At 32.2% G+C, this 25663-nt stretch overlaps 3 protein-coding genes and 1 long non-coding RNA gene across 4 annotated transcripts; all 4 read right to left on the bottom strand.

Moving 5' to 3' along the window:
* Nucleotides 1–13956: 13956 nt before the first annotated feature.
* LOC130735799 (uncharacterized) lies at nucleotides 13957–14889 on the bottom strand. Its single transcript, XR_009018567.1, has 3 exons — nucleotides 14615–14889; nucleotides 14473–14506; nucleotides 13957–14081 (listed from the first exon to the last, which is right to left on the bottom strand). It is a non-coding gene; the product is annotated as an uncharacterized LOC130735799 (long non-coding RNA).
* Nucleotides 14890–15983: 1094 nt separating this feature from the next.
* LOC130737174 (chitinase 2-like) lies at nucleotides 15984–17058 on the bottom strand. The gene is made up of 2 exons (XM_057588936.1): nucleotides 16704–17058; nucleotides 15984–16529 (listed from the first exon to the last, which is right to left on the bottom strand). Exons 1-2 carry the CDS (start codon nucleotides 17056–17058, stop codon nucleotides 15994–15996), a joined length of 891 nt encoding a protein of 296 aa, XP_057444919.1. The 3' UTR covers nucleotides 15984–15993.
* A 3249-nt stretch (nucleotides 17059–20307) lies between these two features.
* Nucleotides 20308–21090, bottom strand: LOC130740475 (probable histone H2B.1). The gene has a single exon (XM_057593107.1). The coding sequence runs from the start codon at nucleotides 20994–20996 to the stop codon at nucleotides 20538–20540; it is 459 nt and encodes a 152-aa protein (XP_057449090.1). The 5' UTR covers nucleotides 20997–21090; the 3' UTR covers nucleotides 20308–20537.
* Nucleotides 21091–21648: 558 nt separating this feature from the next.
* Nucleotides 21649–22898, bottom strand: LOC130735798 (chitinase 2-like). Its single transcript, XM_057587692.1, has 2 exons — nucleotides 22474–22898; nucleotides 21649–22304 (listed from the first exon to the last, which is right to left on the bottom strand). Exons 1-2 carry the CDS (start codon nucleotides 22826–22828, stop codon nucleotides 21769–21771), a joined length of 891 nt encoding a protein of 296 aa, XP_057443675.1. The 5' UTR covers nucleotides 22829–22898; the 3' UTR covers nucleotides 21649–21768.
* Nucleotides 22899–25663: the final 2765 nt, after the last annotated feature.

The following is a 25663-nucleotide window of genomic DNA, read 5'->3' as shown; positions in this document are numbered from 1 at the left end:
TTAAATATGAAATTATAAGTTATAAAAAATCCAATAATATCTTTAATTATTTGGCAAACTAATTTTATATTTAGTAACGGACAATTTTTAGTAGTCTAAGTAAACATGTTTTGAAGGTCTCCATAGGATAGCTCAAGTGGTAGGAGCTAGGGACATATGAGTTTGGTAGGGGGAGGTCCAGGATTCGATTCCTGGCGGGTTTTATTGCTGTAACGGCCCATTGGGCTAACATTGAAATGAAATTTCCTAGTCTCGTAACTTGGGTTATTGCAAACGATATGGGACTTGTTTAAATTTTGATTAGAGCTTTGTTCAGAAAGTACCTAAATTATATTCATAAAGTGATGCTAGTCCTAAATTAGTATGTGCAAAGATTGGACTTGGTAGAATTTCTGATCTTATTAGTTAATAGCTAGCTTTATGATTAATTGATTAATTGGTTTCTTCAATATATGGAACAAGGAAAGGGGGACCCCAAGTAGCATCTTGTAATTAATAGGTCTAGTAGTATCGACATCCATGTCAACTCAAAATTTAGCATGCGTTTCGTTGAAAACAAAAAGGGCTGAAATCAATTCCCCACCAAGGCTTGGAAATTGGAATAACTAAGCTGAATGCAAATATGAAGATCCAAAAGTAAGTAACTAATCATGAAATTTCCTGAATCGGTTGGGGCAGTAACCAGGTCAAGCCTCCCACAAAGCCAAGCAGGTTCCATGTTACACCAACTTGATAGTTGATACTTGATACCTCTTTGATTCCTAGACCCCACACATCACTGAACCTGTGTATTCTTTTCCTTCTAAACCACTTCCACAAAGCACATGCAACACTGAATTTCTCAAACTTGGCTTTGCATCATGTGCAGTGTTGACATTATTATACACCCACACATATTTCATTCCTGCTATCCCATTTTAACACATTTTATTTTTTCATTTTATCTGTATTTTATTTTTCTTATAACATCACTTCACCACATGTCTCACCACATGTCTTATAGCATTTCTAGATGAATGAAAATCAAATGAAGTATAAGACTTTTTTAGTAGGATAAAACTTAAATACTGTTTTTTAGGTGTTGTTTGTGCTCTTAACCAATAAAAAACTAAGCTACCCAGTACCCACAAAAGTAATTGTGATAATTTTCTGATTTACGATATTTTAGACGACATGTCATACCGTAGTTAAACAACAACAAAAACTGCACACATGAACTGTACATATATTTTGTCCTTTTTAGTATACTGGTTGTGTGTTCTCTACAAACGCATTTGACACTATTTTGAAGAGTGTTTTCCAAATTACCCTGCATCTAGATGATTTTGATTAGCTGTTCAATTCATGGGTTTCACATGCATGTGGTATAATTTTTTTTTATAAGTCATATAAGTTGTATGGCTTAAGCCTTTATAACAAATTACTTTTGGTTGATATGGTTGGAGCTTTTGGTAATTGTAATGTGTCTTGAATTAGCATTCTTGATTCGTTTATCTTATATATACTTTGCATGATTTATTTTAGTGAAATGCACATTTAAAGTTATGGTGATTTGAATTGTTTTTTGGAAACACAATAAATGATGATGCCTGATAACCTTACAAAGAAGTTGATAAGGAGAACATGAAAAAAAAATGAGACAATTAACACAACTATTGCTAAGAAGCTCTTAATTGGTTCATCTTTAATTTTGTAAATTAAAAGACCTAGAATTCTAATTACCTATTAATTACTTTTGTCGATAATATTTATCTTAGGTCCAGATACTTTTATTTGTTATGTTTGAACTTTGAATTTATGAGAAATTATTTGTTTGAGATTGACATCTTCTATTCGTTGAAAATATTGATATATGATGAGTGCATTATGCTCTGATATGCTTGATTCTATGTATATTACATTTATCTTGTTGGTTGTCAATACAATTTTGATGATGACTTGATGCTAACAAGAAAGGGAGTCCTAAGCTGGTGTTATCGTGCGGGTCAAGGAGTACCTCTAACTTGCTATCGAGGCCAACGCACAATGGTTAGCTTCAGTTAATAAAACATGAGCCACATTACCAATGCTAAGCTCGCGCTAAATCAGCTTTAGCTTTCAATTTTGCCTTATTAGCTTCGCTTTTGCCCGAGTCCAATAATCACTTTTCTTGTAGTGATTCAATTTGCACACTTTGTTAATTATTCCATTGGAATTCACTCGTAAATACTGCAGAACTGTGATGAAAAGCATCTTTGAGCACTGGTCCAGCTCCATGAAAACAATAGTAGCTAAAACCTTAAGATGCAATATGCTATGATTCATTTGTGGAACACTAGCTAGAGAAATGGAGTGGGGTTGTGTTTACTTGAAAAGTTGAACTTTTTCCTGTGTAGAAATGGAGTGGGGTCTCTGCTTACATGGAAAGTTGAACTCTTTACCTATATTGTGAAGACAACGAAACCAGTCATGGCCCCATCCCAACAAGGTCCTTTGTAGAGGTTTGTCACTTGTAAACTCTTTTCAACTGAATAAACAGTTTCTCCCACTTCTCTCCTACCTCTGATGTAGATTGGCGATGAGATATCAATAAACTAATTAATATGAAATAAACATATTAATAGCATGTTTAATTCAACTTCTTTTTTAGCGGAATGATCAATTCTGAAATTCAGAAGCTACTCACATAAATTTCAGCCTAGAATTGATTATAATTTGAAAATCAATCGTAGAAGAGTTTCCAAACATGCACTAATTGTACTTGATACCGCTACTTTTTATTTTATTTAAGTAATGTTAGGTGCACAAGATCAATTCAAACTCACATAAGTTCACACCAGAATAAAGTAACAAAATCATAGTGGTAAAATCACTTCCCGGAAAACATCATATTAATTAAGGAGGAAAAGGACAACCCCTTTCACAAAGAGATAGAAGAAAAGGGTGGCGGTATTGTTCTGATTTTCTAATCATGAAATTATGGAGAAGTATATGAAATTCTCATTGTTGTTTGGTGACACTATTCTTAGTTGACAAAGTTATTAGGCATTTGAATGTCTAATAGCTCTGTTATTCAACAGAAATATACCACCACTAATTAAGAATAACACAAAATCATGGATATTATACATATACATGGAAGATTCTACGCCACATGCACGGCTAATTAGTAACTACTCTTAATCTTCTTTGATTACTGTGAAAAACAAAAAAACTTCTTTATTCTAGTTAAAACTAGAAACCCACATTGGTGAGATGAGGAAAACTATAGTATATGTTGGAATGTCTTATAATTTGGGATGTCTAATTCAATGTGAAAATTAGTTTGGTGATGATAATTGTTTTCTCATCTATAAGGACTATCTTGGTCAGTTAATATAGTACTTCTCAACACACCCCTCACGCCTAAGATTTGAAGAGTATGTGATGTGCATGAATGAATATTTGTGGATGACTCATATATAAGTGGTCTTCAATAAACAATTTAGGATAAGATTCTATATCTTAGAATTTGAGAGGTTTAACTCTTCATCAAAAGTTAGCTTAAAAAATAAAAATTATTATTATTTTATCATAAATAAGAGTTATCTTTTAAGTCATATTCCTAATGAATGTGACACTTCTAAAAAAGGGTGTTAGAAGTTCAAATGGTCTTGAGGCATTTGAAGACCAAATCGATCACACCCACAACTAAGCTCAAATTGGGATGAAAATGAAAGTCAAAGTGTGGATGAACAAAAACGAATAGCAACCCTATTGTTTTAACTTCCTTGTGGGAAGATAAATTATATGAACACGTTGTAATTGAATGAGAAACAGTAACATCAATTGAAAGAGTAACACCAGTAGTAAGTCATGAATGTTCCGGATGTAAAACTGATCGCTCAATGTCATGTCCTTATCGGAGGATAGTTTCTTGATGTTCTTAATGCGTTATCAACTTATCATCATCATGTAATATAGATAGATACCTCTGTCACTATTAAGTGGTTACCTTCAATGTCCATTCCAATTATGAAGATATAAAGATGGAGAAGAGATAGAAAGCGATGGATCGAACAAAAGAGGAAAGGGATACGAATCATTTTATTTAAATTGTCCTCTATGCAGCTATCACCATCTGATCACTTGGTACATATTAGGAACCTTAATGAGTAATATTATTTTCATGAATTCTAATAGCACAAACAAATCCCATGGTGGTTGTCCACACACTATTTGGCAAGAGACATGGTGCCTTAATATTTGCCACAACTTGAAAAAAAAAATAATGATATGATAAGTCATTTCGAAATTGAACTTCAATGAAATTTCACTCTTGAACTACCTTTCGAGGCCGAGTTAGGTATTATAGCCCGAATTCTAAAAAAGTATTATAATTTATCATAAAAATCTGTATATTGGATCTATTAGATTAGTTGCGTGGTAGCCCAAATTTATGTTATAGATCGGAAGATCGAGTGATGAGTTATGAATATGGGTGTGGTCTAGACCAAAATGTCTTTAAGGCAATTGAACTTCTACGCCGCACACTTAAAAACTAAACCATTCTTTAAATTTTCAATCTACTCATGTGAGACTTCTAGTTTCAACACTCTACCTCAAGTGTAATAATTGGACTTGTTTTGTTTGAGCTTGTACAAAAACGGAACCTCAAAGGCGTACATGTCATTCTGGGCTTATAATAATGTTCTCTTAAATTTGAGTCGTAGATCCCATTTAGTTTATAGTAGCCCATTTTTTTCAAACTCTTTTTTTTTTTATCTTGAACAATTAATTGGAGAAGTGGACTCTAATACGGTAATACCACTTGTTGAGTAAGAAGCATGTAATGTCCAAAACGTTATTGTAGATTAGGACAGTGATGCACTATGAATGTGATTAACTATGAGTCTAGGAGTGTGGATGTTGTCTAGTCCTAAATGCCTCAAGCCATTTTTTTTGACAACTTCACATTCATCCATAGCCCATCGCTCTCCTAAGTCCTAACTTTCAACAAACGTTTTGAGCTCTGCATGCTTTCAACCCAACAAAGTCTCATATAAATGGGTCACTAACGGATGTTTAGTCGTGTATAAACTCAACATTTGAAAAGATTAGCAATAACTGTAAGAGATGTGCTAAAGTCTATTACAAATTAAAGATATTAGCAGATAAATCATTATAAATGGTAAAACAAACATCACCCCTAATCTATTTTTAAGCAATGTGGGATGTAACAACTCTTGGCCCCATTGAACTAGGCTTATGGTTTGAAAAAATTCAAGTGGGCAGCTATATCCCATACTTTGTAAATTGGTGGACGGTTGACAAATGGTTATGATGAGCAAATTTGTGTGCGCAAGTAGGATGATACATGAGATAGCATTGGATTGACAAGCATTACGTTCTGTTCATGTGTAAGTGCATAGATCCATCTAAACAACCCTGAACCTCCCCAGATTAATAGGCTTTATGGTTAAAGAAATGGGGATTGAAAATTTTGTGTGAGCAGAGGTCAACTCAATCAATCTTCTCAATATGACAGTTAGGCTTTAATTAACCACTGATGAGTGATCATGAGATGATATACCCCATGGCCATGGTGGAATGTTGAGTCAAAAAGGACCTTGGCTGACACAGAATTAATATTCTTGAATTGAATCACAATACAATTCATAAGCACATACTTAATTTGCAGCTGCTGATCGCTGCGTAATAATGATTGATGCATGCTAGTTTCAAATAACAATCTACGATATATAATTAACAATCTTCAAACAACAATTTTCAAATTGCGTGAATATTGGCGTGTCTTGCAAACAATTATTTGACCATATACATGAGCAAATGATGGCGAAATAGGAAGGAATGGCAAATAATGTGTTTTGAGTTATCTTCATCTCATTTGCTAGTGAATTTGGTCAAATAATAGTAATAGTGTATGTAAAAGACACGTCGAACATTTGTGCAACTTGAATAAATTTTGGTGAAAACAACTTTAGACATCATGAGTGAAAAATACAATGCATTTATAAATTCGTTTGAAAAATACGGTGAAATATGATGGTGATAAGCAAAAATTAATTAAATTAAGAGAATTTGTTTATGTTCATGATACCATGATTTTGATTTTACTATAGTTTTTTAACAAGTTTTCAAACTTGGCTCATTTATCTCTGCTTATTTTGTGAAATAATCACTTATATTTTTAAAATAATCCCTTATGTATTTTTTTCTCAACTGTGTAAACTTTTTTGATAGAAAATGTAATTTGGAAAAGAAAAAAACATAAATCTAATTATGTTCTTTAAGCTATTTTTAGTAGCTTTTGAGAAAATCAATTATTTATAGTTTTCTTATAGTGATTTCCTTTTTATATTTGAATGAAAAAATACCGCTTTTTTTTTTTAAAAAAAAATTTATTCAATGGTAAAAATATTTTTTAAGCCGAAACAAACGATCAATATATATATGTGTACATAGTAGGAGAGAGCTTGAAAAAAAAAACATTGCTCTAACAATTCCCAATGTGGCAACCAAAGGTGAAAAAATTCACATTCTTCTTTAGTTTCGTATTTAATTTTTCTCATCTATACCAATAAATTTCAGAATAAAACATTTGTGGTAAACAATCCAGAAAAGGCTTAAGGGTACCATATTCTAGGTGGAATAGGCACCCATGTTTTATTTTCCATATCATAACGTCTGAATATATTATCGGTAATCACTGCATAAGTGCAAGATTTCTTACATCTCTTAAGTCTGTCATTTGATGTAGAAAGGTACAAGACGTACTCCTTGGAGGCTACTTCACTGGTTTTTCCGATACAACTCACCGGCGGCCAAACTTTGCTTCCATGAGGAGGCAGATGAATCACATGATCAGCAAATTTAGGAGGGATGACCATTGATACTTCATAAGCTTTGTTGCCTGAACAAGTAACATAAATGTTTCCCTTGTCCTCCAGCGGAAAATTGAATACATGCATTCTACTACACAATGCACAATCCCAACACGTACACAACAATAACGTCACGGTGGCAATTGTTATATGGAACTTATTCATGATTATAGATGTTACTATCTTGCTTTGATGAGAGATTGAAGGTCCATTTTACCCTATATATTATGTTCAAGGGGTGAAACATTAATTCCTTCCGTTACAATAGGAGCTATGAGTGTATATAGCAGTTAGTGAATTACATTTAATTTATACTTTTTTTCTTGCTAATACCAACAAACATAAGTTAGGAGTTTATTTTTGGACAATTAACGTAAGACATGGGAAAGCGTTCAAAAAGAGTGAGAAATCGATCCAATATTCCAATGTTGACTTTTTTACATTACTAGTGCAAGTTTCAAATAAATTTACCAAACTAGTGCAACTTTTGATTTAATTACAAGAATAGTGTAAATCGCCACTTGAAGTGGCGATATCTTTTTTTTTTTTATGAAATCATCACTAGCAGTGGCGACACCAAAATATTTTTTTTTTACTTTGTTTATTAGTGACGGAAAATTGTCCGTCACAAACTCCGTCGCTAAAATTTTTGTGACGGATATATGTACACTTCAACTTCCGTCGCTAAATTCTTTTTCATTATTCAATAAGATTTTGAGACGAAATATATTTCGTCGCAAAAAGAATTCCGTCGCTAGAAATGTTGTGATGGATGCTCTCTTTCTTCACATTCCGTCACTAATACCTTTTATATTAAATATTAGGATTTTGTGACGGATACGATTCCGTCACAAATAAAGAAAGTAAGAAAAAAAATATTAACAGGATGTCGCCACTGTGAGTGACGATTTCAATAAAAAAAATTAAAAAAAAAGAGATATCGCCACTTCAAGTGGCGATTTACACTATGTTGGTAATTAAATGAAAAGTTGCACTAGTTTGGTAAAAAAAATTTAAAACTACACTAACATTGTAAAAAAGTCTCTAATGTGACCCATGTATAGCTTAGTAAGGGAAAAAATGAGCCTCCAGGGCCAAAAAAAATAAATTGGGCCTCAATGATTTTAAAGATTGGATCTATTTTGAGGAAGCCCCGATTATTGCAAAAAATAAGGTGATATCCAACATGAAACACCATGGAAAAAAAAAACATGAAACACCTGTTATATGTTATTCACTAGTACTTTTACCCGTGCGATGCACGGGGAATTTTACTTTTTGTTTATTGTACAAAAAAAATTAAATTTGTGTTATGTTTATTAAAAAGAATTGATAGGAAAATGTTAGTTGTCAAAAATGTTAGTAAATTAGTCAATTTTCGGGGTTCGATCGCTAGATCCTTCACCCTTCATTCCCCCAACCCTTATGTTCTCTAGCTCTTACAACTTGAGCTAATATTCGGAGACAATGAAAAATAGTTTACAAATTAAAAGGACAAATAATTTTGAATATAAGAAAACACAAATTTATAAATTTTTTCGGTCGAGAATTTGTTTGTTTTTATTTTGTAGAAGCACAACCATTTTATGTATTCTTAGGATTTGTCTTTAATGTTGCACTATTTAATTTAGTTTCTTATAGAGGAAAACAATTGTTTTGTTACCCGTGCTTGCACGGGGTATTATTTATGTTTACTGAGTTAAAATTTAATAGATTATTGTTATCTTTATCAGGTTTATAAAAACAAAGTTAAGAATTAAAAAAAAAATTAGATGTAAGTTAACTTAAATTTTAAATGTTTTTTGTGTGTGTCATATGTGTTTGTATTTATTTTTTAGTAGCGTGATAATTATACCAATTTGTGTTTTTTACGTTTATTTAATGTTGAACTATTTAATTTGGTCTTTTAAATAAAAATTTAATTGTTTATTTTAGTGATATGAAATTTTATATATGAGCTAATAAAAGACATTGAGTAAGTAATGATTATACTAATATATTTTTACAAATACAATGATTGTTATATTGAGAATGAAACTTGACGTTTTGATTGACTCGTTGGCTTTCCCGAAATATAAGAAAAAAATAGACAATAATTAGTATAATGGGATAAATATATTTCGATTTGTTTCATATTTATTAATTTAATTTTCCCATACGTTAACTACATGGAGCAAGAAAGTTACAACTCTTTTTATTGTAACAAAATAATTATGGGCAGCAAAAGAATTTTTGAATGAATTAACAAATTTTGTTCAAAGAAAATCATGATAAAGTTCTCATTAGTATAATTTGATTCAACCATTTAATAAAATCATAATCACAATACACATCTTTTCCTTAGTTTAATATTTATATATTTTATAAATCTAAAATAATTTACCATGACCTATGGAATTTTGTAAATGATATTAACATTTTAAAGATTAATAATAATATTACTTATTATATTCTATAATCCTAATAAAATTATCAAGCATGTCCTATGAATTTCCGTAACTGATATTAAACTTTTTAATTGGTGTTTAAATAATATCAACTAAACACCAATAAAATATATAAGTGTAAGCGAAAAGGTCACTAAAAGGTTTATTATGGGATTCATATCAAATTTAATATGAAATTTCGAAATTAATTGCTAAAGAATAATATTAATATTTATTTATATATAAAAATTTGATAATAATTTTTCATGTCCTGTGAAATTCCGTAACTGATATTATAATTCCCAAGAAAATTTATCATGTCTTATGGAATTTCGTAACTGATATTTGATTTTTATTTGATGTGTAAATAGTAAATAAATAGTAAACAAAAAACTAAGTGGAGGCGAAGGGTTAGTAGAAATTTTAATGTCGAATTCATATCATATTTTATTTAAAAATCCCAAACTTTAATATCTAAAGATTAATATCAAAATTGATTTACATAATTTATAAATTTGAAAAATATCAATATTTATTTATATATATAAATTTGATAATAATTTTTCATGTTCTGTCAAATTTTGTAACTGATATTATAATTCCCAAGAAAATTTATTATGTCTTATGGAATTTCGTAACTGATATTTGACTTTTATTTGATGTGTAAATAGTAACTAAATAGTAAAAAAAAAACTAAGTGGAGGCAAAGGGTTAGTAGAAATTTTAATGTCGAATTCATATCATATTTTATTTAAAAATCCCAAACTTTAATATCTAAAGATTAATATCACATTTTTCAAGATTAAAAATATTGGCTAGTAACTGTTTAGTTATGTTTGTTGCTCTCACACAAGTCTGGCAGTTAACTTGCATTGCTACTGGGGATTGGAAAGCTCGAGTCTAGTTTGCTTCTTGGTTTTTTTGTCTATTGGGTTTTTGTTTGGATGTTATTCTCCGATCCTTTGGTTTTTTTGTATTGGAACATTGGTTGGCTAAAGATTTGTGTACTCTTTTTTCTTCTCTAGGGTTTTTCCCATTGGGTTTTTCCTAGAAAAGGTTTTAATGTGGCTCTTTCTTTGCTCGATCATCCAAGGGGTGTTTCACTTAGTAGCATGGTTATCTTTTGGGTATTTTTTTACTCCGTGAGAGGGTTGTTCTCATGGGGCTCTCTTTTATTCAGTAAGATTCTTTTGTTTTCAAAAAAATATATTTCGTATATGATTTTATTTTTATTTGATTTATTACTAATATTAATTAAACTCTAATAATAAGAAATTTAGTGTAGGTCAAAGGATTATTTGTAAGTGTAAGTTGACATTTTTATCAAATTTAATGGTAAAATCACAACCTTGAATTGCTGAAGATTATTATAAATATTAATTAATATATTATATAAATCCAAATATAATTTATCAAGGAATTCCATAAATGATAGTATTAGTTTTTTTAAATATTAGTATTAATATTAATTAATTTATTACATAAAACTGAAATAATTTATGATGTCTTATGAAATTTTGTAACTGATATTAAATTGTTTTAGATTAATATTAATATTAAATAATATATATAATAGAAAATTAAAATAATTCATCATGACCAATGTAATTCTATTACTGATATTAACTTATTGTATTTGATATGTAACTAATACTCCCTCCGGTCCTTTTTATAAGGAACACTTTTGAGTTTTTTTTTTTTGATCCTTTTTATAAGAAACATTCTTATTAAATAATGTCAAATAATCAATTTTAATGCAAAGAGATCTATTCCCCATGCAAAAATTTGAAGGGAAATTGCAAGCACCCAATAGGTATTGTCATCATTTAGGGTAATTAACGTGATTGTTTTTGTAAAAAGGAAAAAAACATCATTATAATTAAGCATAGTGATTTATTTTATAAGAACTATTAGTTTCTTTGGGTTGTGTGATTATATCATTGAGTTTCTTATAAAAATGACATGAGGGAGTATTAACTATAAATTTCGTGAAGCTAGAAGGATTAGTCCAACATTTATTTTGCATTCATATCAAATTTAATGTTTAAACCCCTACCTTTGGCACACACAAAAAATTCCTTTAATTGTTTAAGGTTAATATTAATATTAATTAAAATATTTTATAAATATTAAATAATTTTCATTTTCCATGACTTATGAAGTTCAATAATTAAAATTAATTTTTATTTACTCTGTAATTATTTTCACTAAACACTAAATAAAAAAATCCTAGGTGATATTAACCTTTGGAATACCATCTGATACTAACCATTTTATTTTGGTGAATATTTTTTTCATTCTTATAAAGTTTAATGTTAAAACATCCACCTTTATTTTTGATACATTGTAATGGTGGCTATACAAATTAAGAAAGCTCAAACTTTCTGATGCAATAACACGATGTTCATAGCATACCCGTAAATTAAGTATAGCAAGCAATACTTGGAAACAACTTATCAAGAAAGTTGAAGAAACAAAGAAAATTCATTTACGACACTATCGTTGTCCTGCTTCTCAAAATCATCCTTTTCTTCTTCTTCCTCTTGCTTCTCTTCCCCCTCGTTGTCCTCTTCAATAGGAGTTGTACCACCTGACTTAGGCCTTTCCCACTCCTGTCAATATATGCATTCAAAACTAAATCAGCTTGTGTATTGAATAGCCACAAATAGAGAAGAAAAATAGTTAACACTGACTTGTACAGAACACCCAAAATAGCTACCTTACTCATTCTCTCTACTATATCATATTTTTCTGCATTCCTACAAACTATTCCCAACTCTTCAAATTGTCCAAAATCAATTTTTTCCCAACCCCACCTTTGAAACTATACTTAACTTTCTAGAAGATTAGTATCATGGTTCCTTCTCCTATCTATAATTTCAAACAATAGCATTCCAAAACTATAAATATCACACTTTTGAGTCACATGAAATGGCAACAAAATAGATAAATGGAATATATCAAAAGCTATCATTTTGCTAATCCATATATTAACGAATAATCAAATATGAACCAAGAATGTATAAGACTTACATTCAATGAAGATTTATGACTAAGATGATGATCGTGATAAACATCTCCACCTGAGAACAAATGCAGCGAAGAAATGACGGTGAAGACTGAATGTAGAACAAAGAAGCCAGGCAAAAAGGAAGAAAGAAGGTGAAATTAAAAGGTTCTCACCGGAACAGAATACGACAAAAGTGAAGAAAGGCCCAACTGCTAAGAATGGAGCCTGAAACAAAATATTGAGAAGAATCAGTGGTCAAGTCAGAAAAACAAACTTAAATTACAGCCATGAAAGAAAAGCAAACTTAAATTACAGCCATGAAAGAAAAGCAAACTTAAATTGCAGAAATAAGGCATAGAACGGAAGGTTCTAACTGATGTTTAAGTGAGAGTAAGGGTGCTTTGAATGAGGAACATGTGTGCACTTGAATAAATTTTGCTCACATACTATTTTTGCAACCATGACTCACTTACCTCTGCGCTCGTATAGTCATTCCGACTACACTTTTATTCACACCTCTTTTTTTCATCTTCCAATCACACTCAATGATAGAAAAATAAAGTAGTGTAAGACACATGGATTATGAAATCATATTATCCATTTATTAGTGGCTAAAGAGTGTCATAAATCATGAGTAGTTTCTTAAATCCAAATAGCTCCTGCGATGCAGATTTGTTGTGTGTCGATTCACATTGTAGAGAAGGGCATGTAATGTGCAGCTATTAGCATCAATTTGTTCAGTTAAAGAAAGAAGCAAATGCTTGACAAAAAAAAGAGTGAAGAAAATGGAGGTTATGATTTTGCCTATGACATGCATATCATCATGCATATCATCAGAATCTCTTTATTCAATAGATTAGCTCTAACATAAATGATATCTCTGCAGCCATACAGTAATGGTTCTATTTGTTATAAAAAAGTTAAGATACTATTACTTGTTATAGATGCATTTCCATAATGACGTAAAAAGTTACCCCAACCCAGTACTATCCTTATTTGTTCATGCTCATTCAAATTTAAAGCTCTATATGTTTAAAGTAAAAAACTTCTAAAGCCAAAGCAAGAAAATATGAGATATACCATATAGGGGAAGAGAAAGTAAAAAAATAGATCAGAAAGTCAGAAACCATGAAGTGCATATATACCACAATATCCTATCAAATAAAAGTTAAGGAATATGTATCTCACCAACAACTGATTCAGACTTGATTGTGGTCAAAGAAAAAGATAAGGGCGTTTAATGTGCAGCCATAACATACAAATTTATGTCCATTTTTATTTGGCATGATCATAGATTCTTGAATGGTTATAATCATCCCGTAAAGGAAGAAATGATGAAATGATCAGATGAAAAGGGGTTCAAAGGAAAAAGTGAATGAATGACCCCTCACTATAACCATCACGAAACCAACATTCCCAAACACAACCAATGAAGTGGGCCAACAACGAAGGTGAAAATGAGCGCCTTTGAATGGACGAAATGAGCGCCGAAGCAAATACGCTGAGGGGTTGCCTCTTCAAATTGAGGCGCCACAGTGAACTGTCAATCCGAATGGAGGAAGTGAGCGAAGCACAAAAAACACAAATTCAGTTCAACTTCTTCACATATAGCAGGAAAATCCTATGAACGGGGTGAGGAAGAAGTAAATACCATTTTCAAGAAGTAATGTCAACCAAAGCTGCAATAATGCCAATGAAAGCAGGAAGAAATTGATCTCACTTTTAGAGATGTGTTTTGCTTAGCTCTTGTGCAGGGTACCCAGAAATTATGAGGAGCTGCATCTAAGGAGATAGAATTTGGTCAAAGTGAAAAAGAAGAACTACTGCTTAGCTTCTCACACATTTCATAAATCATACTCAGAAGTCATATTGAAAGATTGAAGCAAGGAAGATCTTAAACAGAATCAGTAACAGATATTCAATCAATAATAGCACCCTGTATAAATCATTAATATCCCTAAATGAGGAGGAAAACTACAACATAAACTCCACATAAACAAAATCAAATGACCACAAAAAAATCAACTCTGCATCCAAAAACAGATGATAAAGCCAACAACCAATGTTCTAATGAGGTATTTCCTTCTAAGGCCCAAACAATAATACAGAGGCACCAACAACCAATCTATAATACATATCAAAAAGTAAAGTTCAATTAGCAGTGAGTACTTACGGGGAACAGAAAAGAACGATGAGAATTCTGATCCCTGTTCACAATTTAGAAATGGAAATTGTGTGTCAAAACTGAATGCAGAGAACAGAACATGCAATGATAGTGAAGGAAAAGAACAACAACAACTGATTTGTAACCTAACCTGAGCGGAAGACAAAAACGACGCTGCAACAACTGTCTCTTTCTTCCCAAAATCATCAATCGCTTCTTCCTCACAGGCTCACCTAAAATGATCCGCAGGTGAGATGTTGATACCCTTTCTGATCCCTCATCTCCCTCTTGTGCACCTCGATCCCTAACCCTCAATTGCGAATGGCGACTCCATCCCCAGCCAGAGAGAGAAGGTGAACCTCACTCGCTTTTTCCTTCATCGATTATTTTCCCCTTTATCTGGTTCTAGTGTGTGTGCGGCCCCCGCCCCCTATTTGCCTAATGAGAAACGGGCAATTACAAAGGAAGCGAAGCGAAAACATAACGGAAGACTGTTTGGGAACGAAAAAACCATAAGAAAGAAAGGGGAAAGGGCTGAAGGAAAATTTGATTCAGGATGTACGGCTGTCATTGATTCTTTACGAAATAATGTATACTTTTACTAAAATGTCCATACTAATAATTAGATTGTAGTGTATTGAATGATTGAATTACAAAATTGACCTTAAGGCTCAAAAAACTCTCCCTTTATATAGTTTATAGATAGATAGATAGATAGATAGATAGATTGGTAAATGGTATAGTATCAATAACTATCACTTTATATTAGTAACAGCTGGCCATAAGAAAAAACTAATCATCAATCTAAAAATAAATTTTTCAAAAAAAAAATCTATAAATATCTAACCTAATTTCTTATATTTAAAATTGCACTTTGTTACTAGTTAGGTGCTAGGCAATTTTTATACCAATGTATTCACCACCGACAACTGTGATAAACTTCATAACTATGCCTATGAGTACCTACACTAAGTAGTAAGTGGATGACCCTCTTAAACATTTATTTTAGGTTTAGTTGAACTTTTGGTCTTTGTAGTTTGAATTTTGTATGATTTTGATCCCTTATTATATTTTTAAAATAATCAAGTTTGGTCTATTTATCAATTTTAATATACAAAAAAATCATTTAAGTTAATCTTCATTTTATGTTCATTTTGGAGGTTTAAGATAGAAAGATATAACATAAAATTTAAGTATAAAAGTAAAAAAAATAATAATGAAAATTAGGTAAAATTATATATTTTGGTTGGTGTGTCCTGAGTAGATATGATTTAATCAAGTTAATTTATAAAGATTGCACCAAGAAAAATAGAATTCAAAAGTTTTAAGTAGAATAAAAGGGCCTCAGGGACTAAATTGTAACAATTTTAAAAATTAAAAAAAATTAGTAAGCCGAAGCAAAAATGGACAAGTATGTATAATAGAATGAGTTTAGTATACACATATAATACATGTAAATATCACATAATATAAAATCTGATAACAATACATTAAAATTGTTTTTTAACATACATTTTTTTTCTTAATATACTACGGTATAGCCAAAAGAGCTTGGGATTGCTTCTCATAGGGGAAACCGTTTCCCATAGAATCATCAGCAGACCACACAAAGATACCATCAAGCTTTTGCTGACTCTTCAGCCTATGGCATGCCGTGAAGAATCCATCATTTGGTGACAACCCACCACTCCCATCACTAATGAAACTCACCAACACCTTCCCACCATTGTAATTTGCACTTTGCTTGTTGAAGTAAACAATAAACTGATCCACACTAGTACCCTTGTCATATGCATAGAATTGGAAATTAACATAATCAATGAGGTTCCCATAACTCTTCCACAAGGCCATGTAATGACTCTGAACCTGATCATCATCAAATGGAGCAATTGAAGCAAAAGAGATAACCCCATTGGCTTTAAGAGTCTTGATTACCCTCCCTATGCAATCAGCAAATGTTTCAGGGTCTGTTTTGAAATGCTCATAGTCAATGTCGATTCCGTCCAAGTTGTACTCCTTAATTATGTTTGTGAGCGAAGAAACAGCGTTGGAAACCCAAGAATCAGCTGATGATCAGGGACAAAACCAAAAAAACTGGGTAAGAGGAGCGGAAATTTAACATTAACTAAAAATAACCGTCAATGGTTGAAAGAGACAATATAGAAAATTTATGGGTTAAAAAACAACTTTTTTTAGTACTATTATATTAAAGAAAAAAATTCTACCCATTCCACCCTTACCTGAAGATGGATCAAAGTAAGCAGAGCCTCCTCCAACACTGTCTCCTCCAAGACTCATGGCTACTTTAACATTTGAGTTCTTGCTCTTGATAGAAGAAACTTGGGTTGGGGTTAGATTATCTGTTTCCCAGAAGACGTTGAATTTTCCATTGGTGGGAGAAGGGGATGATGATGTGTCATAGTCGATAGCGAAGGAGAGAATGAAGTGAAATTGGACATCTTGGTTAATAGGGACATCTGAAAATTTGACATTATTCTCTGCTCCTATGTATTCACGGAATAAGCTTGCATTGGTTGATGCAAGAAATAAGAAGAAGAAAAGGGTAAAGCAAAGATTTGGAATTGGAAGCTCCATTGATGCTATGCTAAAGAGAGGGGTAGTACTTTCAAAAGCAGGGCCGGTCCCGACATTTTGGAGGCCCTGGACAAATAATAAAAATGGACCCTCAATAATTTAAAAAAAAAACATTATCTATTTAAATTATAAATAACATCAACAACTTCAAAAATATGTGACTAACATAAACAAAATGTCATATTCTAGTCAATATAATCCAAAAAAAAATTTAACTACTTAAAAAAAGCCTCTCTCCTAGCATTTTTTGAAGCAAAACTTTCAATCAATTTTCATATTGTATATTCTCCAACATATTATTCTCAATTGCTATCAATGCTAACCCATTAAGCATTTTCAGAGTTAATTGGTTCACCAATTAATATCCACTTATCTAGTAAATTAGATAGAAGAACCCAAGGAAACCTTTCACATTCCAATGCTAATTAAGCTCTTAAAAAACCGCTATATAGAATTAATGTCCGGAATTATTAACTAGCAATGTGTTGGTTCGCTTGGCAACGCATCTACTGGCCATGCAGCTCGCGTCTCGTACAGGTTCCAGAGCATAGTGCTTTTCCATTGAACTAGATCACTATATTAGAATATTTTCGAACATTAATAATTTATATATTTTAGAAATATATCTCACAAATTTTTTTTTGGGGCCCCTTCTTTTTGGAGGCCCTGGGCTGTGGGCCTGCTTGCACATGCCCAAGGCCGGCCCTGTTCAAAAGCAATGCTCCAAGTTGTGATGAATGGATGAACTGTTATGATAGGCTTATATAGTGAAGGATAGAGGATTAATGTAACATATAAAATTGGATGGTAGATGAATTTGCAAATATAATAAAAATTGATGCATGCCGTTGCTATGTGTTCATCCTTTATTTTATTGGACATTCGTTCTAATAAGTTATTTTAGTCTTTAGTTGAAGTTTGTTTTGATGTTTTTTTTTCCAGTAGAAGAGAGCCTCCCACTATTTTGTTTTCTTTCCCCCCTTTAATTTTCCTTTTGGTTTTGTCGATAATTCTGCAAAAAGTTCAAAGTAGCACGATGCTCCCTTAATTCCTTCTATGGTTAGAACCTAGAAAGGTGAACATGATGCTAATTACCAGAGAAAGCTAAAATTATAAATTCAAATCAAATTAAAATAAATTTTATAATTTTCTAAATAAATAACTTTATTTACAAAATAATTCAGTTTTTGAAATTTTGATTCTAAACGTTATAGTAGGATTTGGAATTTTCTATTGACGTGCCTTATGATTCATAGAAGGTTAATCTTAATTTAATCTTAACATATCAACTAATTTAAACACATTTGATGAAACATATGAACACATTAGCACCACAAACATAATTAAGACTTTATGTTCAGTCTTTTGTATATTCAACTCACCATATATAACTCCGATTGAAGAGTCAAACCAAATTTGCCGCATGTAGTATGTATGCTACGGCAGCTACGCTCTATGTACACTAATCTATATCAAAAGTGATCCAGTGCAGCAACAAACTCTGCAATATTTTTATCAGATCTTCCTCCCTCAGCAAGAGAATCCTTGGCCAGATTCATCCATTTGATGGCATTGCTCTTTATTTCATTTCTCTTTTCAGTGTCAATAATTTCCTTTATGCAATGCTTAATTGTTTCTCTTCTCACTATCTCTTTCTCATCAGCAACAGCTCTGACTCCAGTTTTCCACACATCAACAATCAGCTTCCCATTTGTGACTTGGTCTGTCCACAGTTTGTTGAACCACTTCATTTGGGGTGCTATAATAAAGATTGATGAACCACTTTCTTTGGTGTAAATTTACCAAATAATTATATCAAGATATGGGAAAAGATAAAAAAATATGATATATGATACGATGTAACAAGAGAAATACAAAAAGAATATCAACGTATTTTTTTTTTTAACTTAAGTATATAAATGTTGTTATTGTCTTTATCATACACGAATCGAGATTATTGCTACTAAAGATTTTTTTGTATATTTTAGTCAATTGTTGAATTCTTCCCTTATTTATGGAAGTACCTAGACGGTGTGAAATAAGAATGCAGGGTTTTTACGACTTAGTAATAGCTAACAGATAAGAATCAAATATCATAAATGCAAAGCACAGATAAACATTGCAAGTGAATGAATCTCATCCCCTAACGAGTGAAGTGCTTATGTCTAGGGGTGGCAAAATGGGCTTGGCCCGCTGGGCCAGCCCGTTTGACCCACCTTTTTTGACGGGTTGGGTTGGGATTTTGAACCCAAATTTAAAAGTGGGTCAACCCAACCCAACCCGTATTTTGGCGGGTTAATGACGGGTTGGGTTGTGTTAGCCCGCCAACCCGTTTTTCACTTTTTTTTTTGAAATTTTTAAAATTTCTTTTTATTTTTATTCTTTCAGTAGATTATTTTAAGGTGCGCATATAATACGACAGACCTAAATTAAAAAAAATATATATATTTTGAAAACTCCCTTCAATGGATTCACCTATATAAGTTGTTGCTCTTATTCGTAGGTTATGTTTTGTCTAAAACTTTCATGACTACTCGACATTATATTTTATAACTGTTGATTGACTATTATTGGCTAAAGTAAACTCTTGTTGCTAGTGAGGTTACAGTTTTACAACTTTTAATAACCACATATGATAAATATTTTTTTGTTATTGCTATTGGTGAGACTTTCTAGTTGAACCCATAACATTTAAAGATAAAGAACAAGTATAATTATACTTTTTTCATGTGTCAACATATAAAAAGTGAAAGATTGCTTAAAATTTCTCATTGCATTTCTTTTTTTATTTCACTACATTTTCTAAGTGGGCTAGCCCGCCAACCCGTTTTCCCGTCAAAATATGGGTTGGGTTGAGACTTTGAACCCAAATACCAAAAGTGGGCTAGCCCAACCCAACCCGCATTTCGACGGGTTAATGGTGGGTTGGGCCCAACCCGGCCCACCAACCCATATTGCCACCCCTACTTATGTCCCTTTAGCTCTAAAATAGGGGCATGCAAAATCAAAGAGGGGCGACAACTTTCCAACTTGCCTACCTAATCTTCCTCCACTCCATATAGGCGGGGTTTTATCTTTGATGGATGTCAACATTCGTTCGAATGTTCGAAAAATGATTACATATCCTTCCTAACAAAAACATTTTCCAAGATTGAAACATGTATTGTCATAGCTCATAAGTTTAACTTGCTTTGTTGGTGACTAGTAATACTTCTAATAAAGTGTGTATAAAAATTTCACAAGCAAGCCTTTCAATATTAAAACATATAGTTCTATTAAGAAAAAACTCCATCATATCAAAGACACAATCCTTAGAATTCCTAGTACTGAACTGAAATGTTTACATAAAACTCACACTACATCATGCAGTAGATACAAAATGCTTCAATAGTAAATTTTCAATGTCAAATTAATCTACCATCCAATTTAATATTTTACATTAATCCTCTATCCATTACTACATAACCCTCTTCCTCAGTTCAAGAACTGGTAAACTTGGTGACAGACTTGGTACCCTCCGAGACAGCATGCTTGGCCAATTCTCCGGGCAGCACGAGCCTGACCGCGGTCTGGATCTCCATGGAAGTGATGGTGGGCTTCTTGTTGTAGCGAGCGAGCCTGGAAGATTCCTGAGCGAGCTTCTCGAAGATGTCGTTGATGAAACTGTTCATGATCCCCATGGCCTTGCTGGAGATACCGATGTCTGGGTGAACCTGCTTCAGCACCTTGAAGATGTAGATCTTGTATGTCTCCACGTTCTTCTTGCTCCTCTTCTTCTTCTTGTCTCCGGCGGCGCTTGCGCCCTCCTTTGGAAGCTTCTTCCCGGCCTTGGGCTTCTTCTCCGCCGGTGGAGCCTTCTCGGCCGCCGTCGACTTCTTCTCCTCAGCGGGCTTCTTCTCTGCCGCGGGCTTCTTCTCTGCTGCTGCCTTGGGTGCCATCGCGAATTGGGAAATTGAAGGAATTTAGGGTTTCAAATTCGAATTGAAATTGAAATCGAAATTCAAAAGCGGGTGTAACTGTGAGAAATGATGGAGCTTTCAGTGATTTATATATAAAAAGGTTTTTGAATTCTTATTGGCTACTGGGATTTCACGAGGATCGGTGACATGGCAATCTTTTTTATCCATTATAGTATTAAGTTTTTGAAAGGATACGATAATGGACGGTCACGATCTTCCTTTTGGTGATGCGGAGTGACAAGTTGGGAGGCATATGTTGATGGACGGCTAAGATGCTTTCTCTCCTTTTCCACAAAATGGAATTGGCAATTTCACATTTAATATTTTATTTTCATATTAAAAAAATAAATTATACCTTCCAAGATTTAATTGCTGGACATTCCCCACTTCAATCCATATATCGCACATCTCTTACCCTTTTGCTATAATTTGTTGAGAACAGATGATCAATGGACACTACATTTTTACCTATTGATTCTTTTTTTTAGGTGCTGGCCTATTGATTCTTGTTGCATGTTTCATTTGGAAATTGGACATTTTTCCTATTGATATCTTTAGTAGTGGTGGCCCTTTTAAAATTAGGAAATTGGACATTTTCATAATTCAAAACTCAATTCACAAACACATCATAAGCCAAATTAAAATGCGCATGAAATTCATGTATGTATATATATATATTTACATAATATCAAGTCTGATAAGTATCAATACATTATAATTGTTCTTGACATATACTTTTTTTCTTAATTTACTACGGTATAGCCAAAAGGGCTTGTGATTGCTTCTCATAGGGGAAACCATTTCCCATAGAATCATCAGCAGACCACACAAAGATACCATCAAGCTTTTGCTGACTCTTCAGCCTATGACATGCCGTGAAGAATCCATCATTTGGTGACAACCCACCACTCCCATCACTAATGAAACTCACCAACACCTTCCCACCATTGTAATTTGCACTTTGCTTGTTGAAGTAATCAATAAACTGATCCACACTAGTACCCTTGTCATATGCATAGAATTGGAAATTAACATAATCAATGAGGTTCCCATAACTCTTCCACAAGGCCATGTAATGACTCTGAACCTGATCATCATCAAATGGAGCAATTGAAGCAAAAGAGATAACCCCATTGGCTTTAAGAGTCTTGATTACCCTCCCTATGCAATCAGCAAATGTTTCAGGGTCTGTTTTGAAATGCTCATAGTCAATGTCGATTCCGTCCAAGTTGTACTCCTTGATTATGTTTGTAAGCGAAGAAACGGCGTTAGAAACCCAAGAATCAGCTGATGATCAGGGACAAGATCAGAAACATGGGTAAGAGGAGCGAAAGTTTAATATGAAATAAAAATAAGTAATTGGTTAAGAGAGGCAATATAAACTTTTTATGGGTGAAAAAATAACTTTTGAGTACTATTCTATTAAGGAAAAAATTTCTACCCATTTTACCCTTACCTGAAGATGGATCAAAGTAAGCAGAGCCACCTTCAACACTATCTCCTCCAAGACTCATGGCTACTTTGACATTTGAGTTCTTGCTCTTGATGGAAGAAACTTGGGTTGGGGTTAGGTTTTCTGTTTCCCAAAAAACGTTGAATTTTCCATTTGTGGGAGAAGGAGATGATGATGTGTCATAGTCAATAGCAAAGGAGAGAATGAAGTGAAATTCGACATCTTGGTTAATAGGAACATCTGAAAATTTGACATTGTTCTCTGCTCCTATGTATTCTCGGAATAAGCTTGCGTTGGTTGTTGCAAGAAATAAGAAGAAGAAAAGGGTAAAGCAAAGGTTTGGAATAGGAAGTTCCATTGTTGTTATGCCAAATTAAAGAAAGGTAGTATTTTCAGAAGCAATGTGCAAAGTTGGGATGAATACATGAATTGTTCTGATAAGCTTATATAGTAATGGGTTGAGTACTTGAGTATGAGTAAACATAAAAAACTGAATGGTACATGAATTACAAATTATAATAAAATTGGATGCATGCCGTTGCTATATGTCCATGCTTTATTTATTGTATACTCGACTTGATTCCAATTAAATTATTCTGGTCGCTGCGGAAGCTTGTTTTGCTGTTTTCTAAATCTTCAGTCTTTTGTATATTAAAGAACTCTTTTATTTTAAGTTGTTTACAAATTTTCATTGAAACTTATATCATCATATCTAAAATTAATCCATCAATAAGAAGAAGCAAACAGTGCAAGGGCCAAAGACACGAGATAGAGGAGAAGTGAAATATAGTTTGGTTGGGAGTGGACGGCAATCTATGCATATATCTAAAGCTAGTTAGTAAATTATCTTAGAAGGCAAATAGTTAATCCTGAATTAAAAGTTATACTAATGCCTAACTTCGTGTGGGCTTGGCCCAAAAAGGGTACGGGCCATTAATTGCTGAAGGTGAGGGTAAAAATGTAATAGAAAAGAGTGAAATTTATAGCTACTGATTTGTGTTGATTTTGGATCTTAGAATTATGAATTATGAATATGATGCAAATAAGTAAATTTTCCAACATGTGGTTCATTCTCCTTTTCGTCTCCATTTTGTTACTGCAATTCTTGATCTGAAGTGGAATGGAGTTAGTATATAAGATTAGTGGCAGAATGAACAGTTCTGGGTTCATATAATGAGGATAGGGACTTTGCTGAGCTCTATGGACATCACTTCTCATCCCAATCTTAGGTAAGGGAAGAAATTTATTATAGCTTTCACACATTCTGATTGCTTAGTATAAAAAGATTATTAACTCTTATCCGGATTTTATGAACTTGCATGTCTGCTGCTCACCTTTTTTTTTGGTAATTCAATTGTTTTCCACTACCTAAACATTATTTCATTGTTCCTCTTAATCTGTTTTGTCCATCTCACTTGTGCAATGTAAGCTCTTGCTTGGTTTGCAATTTGGTTTTGTATTTTTTTTTCTATAACAAATGCATCATCTTGCACAATTTAAGATCATTCCCAATGATGTAGAGTAAAAGAAAGACATTGATGCTCCCAACTACCAAAGAAGCATGACGATGATTGATGATCTGTGATGGATTTGCAAGAAAAGGAGCATGAGTTCTACACCAATGATAGTATAAAATGAGTTATTATAAACACAGTTGGTGGTTACTATACAGCTCTAAGGGACCACACTTCTTGATAAATGGTGGCAAAAAAGAGCATGCAAAGATCAATGTTTGCTGTAATGATGTTTCAAGGTGTTGCCACCTATGTATAAGTAAATCCTTCTCCTATTTTGACACGTGTTACGCTGAAAATTTTAAAATCTTCTTTTTAACATTAGAGATTTCTTTATGCATATGTAACGTGAGATATTGTTTTATATAAAAAGTATTATTATATTTTTTTAAACAATCATTATATTCTAAACTAATTGATTGATATTGTGTTAAATTACAAATAAAATCAAATGAGATACCAACCAAATGCATTTAGTTATAAATGAAGCGGAGAAATTTTTGCACTAAAAATTTATTACCAAAACAAATCTATGTTGGCTAATTTAAAAATTTTAAATATGAGAAACTTTTTCATAAAATATTAAAATCTTCTTTTTAAATTTAGATATTTCTTTATGTATACGTTACGTGAGATATTGTTTTATATAAAAAGTATCATTATATTTTTTTAAACAATCATTATATTCTAAACCAATTGATTGATATTATGTTAAATTTCAAATAAAATCAAATGGGATACCAACCGAATGCATCCAGTTATAAATGGAGAGGAGAAATTTCTGCACCTAAAATTTATTACCAAAAGAAATCTATGTTTGCCAATTTGAAATCTATGCAAAATTATTTTTGTCGGTTTAAGGTTCGTAAATTTTGTACAAAGTCTGATATATTTCATAAATTTTGTAGGTACCCTGCAATATTGGCTCAAACTTGGATTACTTCAAATAAACAAAATGATGCCATATTTTATGATTTATCTTTCACAACCCTAATTTGTGCTACTATCACATTCTTTTTTTTTCCCATGATTAATATGTGTTTATCATCTGCTTTATTATAATTGTTCTTACATTCTTAGTATGTTAAATTTTTTATAATTTAAAATATTGATCGATGTATCAAATATAATAGACACATTCTTTTTTTTCCATGATTAATGTGTGTATATCATATGCTTCATTATGATTGTTCTTACATTCTTAGTATCTTAAATTTTTTTATAATTTAAAATATGATCGATGTATCAAATACAATAGACATATTCCCCGTGCAACGCACGAGTAAAAAAAACACTAGTATAGTTAGTATAAATATTTTCTTTTTTAAGAAATAGACTTATTTTGAAGTAGGCATTTTAATAGATATTTAGAGCAAGTCGAAAGCAAACATATTTAGAGAAAAAATATGAGTGGCATGAATATATGAAAAAAAAAATGAAGTGATTTGTTGTTTGATTGAGAGAAAGAGAATGGAAAAGAAAAGAGTGGTTACTAAAAAGTAAATCAGTGACGGAATAATCCCGTCACAAATTAAGTAAAATAAGTGCCAACAAAATTGGAGACAAGAAACAGGAAATATCCAGGCTCCAAAAATCCTTTGAAAGCTAGTATTGAACCAAAATAAGACGCTTACCAAAAAAAAATTTAACGAAAAGAAGACACTGGAAACTAAAAATTT

This window comes from Lotus japonicus, chromosome 2 (assembly GCF_012489685.1).
Source record: "Lotus japonicus ecotype B-129 chromosome 2, LjGifu_v1.2".
Classification (NCBI taxonomy): Eukaryota; Viridiplantae; Streptophyta; class Magnoliopsida; order Fabales; family Fabaceae; genus Lotus; species Lotus japonicus.
Note: the sequence above shows the minus strand (reverse complement) of the source record. Positions and strands in the feature narration are given on the sequence as shown.